Here is a 4,211-nt window from a genome sequence, read left to right on the forward strand (position 1 = left end):
TCCATATCAATTTCTTCTACCGTGCCTTTAAAATGAGAGCTTACAAAAGTATCGACAATGTCGACATAGTAAAGAATGCCATCGTGACTTTGCGGATGCTGCATGGATATTTTAATATTAAAAGTCACGTGCTCGTCATTTACTCGGAGCGTGATTTGGCCAGCTGCCACATCAACGATCGTCCTCGCAGTATTGAGGAACAGGCGTCCAAGTATTAATGGCACTTTTGAGTCTTCGTCCATGTCAAGAATAACAAAATCCACGGGAAAAGAAAATTTATCGATTTTAACAAGCATGTTTTCAACGAATCCACGCGGATATTTGATCGAACGATCTGCAAGTCGAATGCTCATTCTAGTTCGTGAAGGTTCACCCAGATCTAATTTAGCAAAACCTTTATAAGGCATAAGGTTTATGCTAGCTCCTAAATCGGCTAATGCGTGACTGACAGACATGCTGCCAATGAGACAGGGAAGAGTAAAACTGCCCGGATCTCCCATCTTTTCGGGTAGACGGTTTTAGAGAAGGGCTGAACAGTTTTCGTTCATCAACACACAAGACAAGCTTTCAAGTTTCTGCTTGTTTGTGAGGATATCTTTTAAGAACCTTGCGTATTTAGGCATTTGTGCCAACGCCTCAACAAATGGTATGTTTATGTGTAATTGTTTAAACATTTCTAAAAACTTACCATGTTGTTCATCGTTCTTTTGCTTCTTCAGTCTGCTTGGATATGGGATAGGAGGAATGAAATCTTTAACTGGCTCCTGGAACTGTGCTGTACTTGCTGGGACTCGCCTAGCGTGCACTTCGTCTGAAGCGTTAGTTTGGACCGTATTAGTGATCGGTGGTGAGTCCGATTTGTCAGGTCCCGTGGCTTTACCACTCCTTGTCATTACTGCATTAACGTGCCCTCTCGGGTTTGGTTCTGTGTTACCTAGAAGACTACCTTGGGGTCTTTCAGACAACATTTTGGCCAGTTGGCCGACTTGATTCTCTATGGTTTGTATTGAAGCCTTCTGGCTCCGCATTTCCCCTTCCTGTGCCATGAAACGCTCCTCATGCTGCTTGTATAGCTTTTCAGAAATTTGATTGGCATTGTTGGAGTTGTTTAACAGCTGCGCCATCATTTCCTCTAATTTTGAGTTTGTTTGAGAGGTTTGAGGCTGGGAAGTGCTTCCTGAACCTAAATTATTGTATCGTGGTTGAAAAGTTTGCCCTGATGGCTGAAAAGATTGTCCATGGGGCTGAAAGGATTGCCCCTGAGACTGTTGTGGTGCGGGAGCACGTTGAGCATATCCGAGTGGGTTTTGGTTATTGGAATTAGCTTTCCACCCAAAGTTTGGATGATTCCTCAAACCTGGATTGTACATGTTGCTATAAGGGTTATTTTGGGGCCTAATTTGATTGCCCAAATAGTCCACCTCTTCGTGGCCTGTAAACATAACACCCTTCTCACATGTACCTGGCTCGTGTGACACTCCACACAGCTCACATGATGATTGTACCTGCGAAATGTTCTGAGCCTGATCAAATCTTGCTGCCAATGCTCCAATCTGTGCTGCAAGAGCCGTATATGTATCCACTTGATGAACTCCAGGAATAGATGATGCTTTGTTTCGCACTCCATTGTGACGAGAACTTGACTTCAAGGTAGCTTTTTCTATGATTGCATAGGCTTCGTTGGGTGTTTTTGTTCCAAGATCGCCTCCTGCATATACATCTAAACGTTCTTGTGAGTCGTAGCTGAGTCCTTGGTAGAAGTTCAACACAAGTTGCCTTTTGGACAACCCATGATGTGGAACATCGATCAAAAGATCTTTGAACCTCTCCCAAGCTGCGTGTAGAGATTCGCCTTCGTCTTGTTTGAATGTCATAATACGGTTCTTAAGCTTAGCTGTCTTTTCCGGTGGGAAATATTTTTGCATAAAAAGAACGGCCATCTCGTTCCAAGTCGTGATGGACCCTGCTGGAAGTAACAAAAGCCAAGATCGAGCTTTGTCTCGCAAAGAAAATGGAAAGAGCCGCAAACGAATTGCATCTTCAGAAACGTCTCTAATTTTAAATGTCGAGCACACCTCGAGAAATGATGCGATGTGCCGACCTGGATCTTCATGATCCTTCCCGTCAAACTGCACAGAATTTTGCAACATGTTAATAATACTTGATTTAATTTCAAAACTCGGTGCTGCTATAGTAGGTCGGGCAATGCTCGGTAGCAAGCCCTCTCCTCCTGGACGGCCGGTCTCATTCAGAGGCTGGTCGTCTTCTGCCATAATGCTTCCTATGTCGTCCTCTGAACTCTCGCTATCAGAAAGAATCACTGGTTCGTCGCTTGCGGTCGCAATCCTTTGTGCTACAACAAGTGATCGTTTGCGAAGCCACCTACTTCTTCTTAAGTTATTTTCTGGTTCGTTGGCTAGCTCAGCGTTAGCGGGTGCAGGGGGCGTGGACATTAGCCTGCACATAAAAAGGAACGCATTATACAGAAAAAAGAACATAATATATATATATGAAATAAATAATAATAACAATACTAATATCTAATATACATATATATAAACATTATTAAACAAATTTAAACAAATATTTACTGGCTTGTTTACATATTTACATCCGAGAGCTGCTTTTGTTTGTTTACCAAAATTTCTGATGACGAACATCAGAATTCTGAGAAAACTTTATTTATATATATATATATATATATATATATATATATATAAAATTCCGATATATCTTATAAAATTCTGATAAAAATCTGATGAAAGCTTTCGTTCCATCAGAATTACCAGAAAATCTGGTAAATTCACCAGAATTGAAAACTATTGTTTTTAGAACATCTAATGGGTTTATCAGAATCCATCAGAAAATCGGATAAATTCATTGGAATTTATCAGAAAATCTGATGATTTTATCAGAAAGTTATATTTTATTTTTATGAAGTAAATAAATAAACAAATGAGTACAATAATTAAATGAATGAACAGAAAATTAAACGGGCAGAAATAAATAAATAAATAACTGAACGTTAATAAATAAAATACTGAATTAGAAATACTGAACTGAAATAAATAAATGAATGAAGTACAGAAATGAAATTACTGAAATTAAAATACTGAATTAAATGATTGCCAGTACATGGTTCGATTCCGAACACATAACTTGACTTAAAATAAATGAAATAAAAATGTTAGTTGAACAATAAATAAAAAGTTAGTATGTTAGTGAGTTAGTAAAGTTAGTCAGTTAGTTGGTTAGTGGTTAGTTGGTTAATAAAACAGAAAAGAAAAGTTAGTCAAAAGTTAGTCCTAGTGGGCGTGCCAGGCTAGGTGTTTACAAGTTAGTAAATTAAAGAAAATAAAAGTTAGTTAAACAGTTAAGTATAAGAAAATAAATAAATACAAAAATTTACAGATATTAACAGTTATTGACAGTTTGTACACCGGTAGAAAAATGACTCGGATTGTTCCATTAATTTTGCCGTAAGTTCCCCGGCAACGGCGCCAAAAACTTGACGCGCATGCGAACACACATATTTATTTACAGTATCTTCACATGCGACGAAGTGCGTTTTATATTTATAAAAATGGTTTATACCTTAACATTAAAACACACACAACAAAGGACAAGTGTAACCCGTCATATATGCAGCAAAGTATTGGTAAGAGCCAGATATCGATCCATGGAACACGGGCGTTAAATGTACTAAATCTTTGTCATTATTTTACCAGATAAAAAGATAAGTGAATGGTTGTTAACTAAGTTGTTTAAATTACAACTAAAACATAAATATACAACTATCTTGTTTCACAAACAACCTAAACATGTTATCTATCAGATGTGTCACAAAAGCAATTAATCAATTTTCCAATTTCGAGACAGCTAGTTACCGGGTCTGGATTTCTAGCATTATGATTCTTCGGAAAGTTAACGCGATGGTCACACGTTAACCACCTAAAATCATTCATTAGCGAGCTATTGATATTTATTCATGCGAACCTTTAAAGATAGGTTATTTACCGGGTCTGGATTCCTAACCTCACTTATCAAAGAAAGCAATACCGATGGTCACAATACAGCCACGAGGATAAGCAATTATGGAGATCATATAACAAACAATTTCACCTTTACAAGTCTTGAACACAAATCTACCATGTCAGCAATTTCAGACCAAAACTACTAAACAAGGATCATAAACCGCATTTAAGAACATG

At 37.9% G+C, this 4,211-nt stretch overlaps 1 protein-coding gene across 1 annotated transcript; it reads right to left on the minus strand.

Annotated features, from left to right (window-relative positions):
- Positions 1–518: 518 nt before the first annotated feature.
- On the minus strand, positions 519–2,453 carry LOC110889104. Its single transcript, XM_022136610.1, has one exon. The coding sequence runs from the start codon at positions 2,451–2,453 to the stop codon at positions 519–521; it is 1,935 nt and encodes a 644-aa protein (XP_021992302.1).
- Positions 2,454–4,211: the final 1,758 nt, after the last annotated feature.

Source organism: Helianthus annuus, chromosome 2, assembly GCF_002127325.2.
Source record: "Helianthus annuus cultivar XRQ/B chromosome 2, HanXRQr2.0-SUNRISE, whole genome shotgun sequence".
NCBI classification, from domain to species: Eukaryota; Viridiplantae; Streptophyta; class Magnoliopsida; order Asterales; family Asteraceae; genus Helianthus; species Helianthus annuus.

Bases quoted from the DNA above. Each gene is read 5' to 3' on its own strand.
- LOC110889104 (XM_022136610.1), bottom strand. From the start codon at position 2,453: ATGTCCACGCCCCCTGCACCCGCTAACGCTGAGCTAGCCAACGAACCA.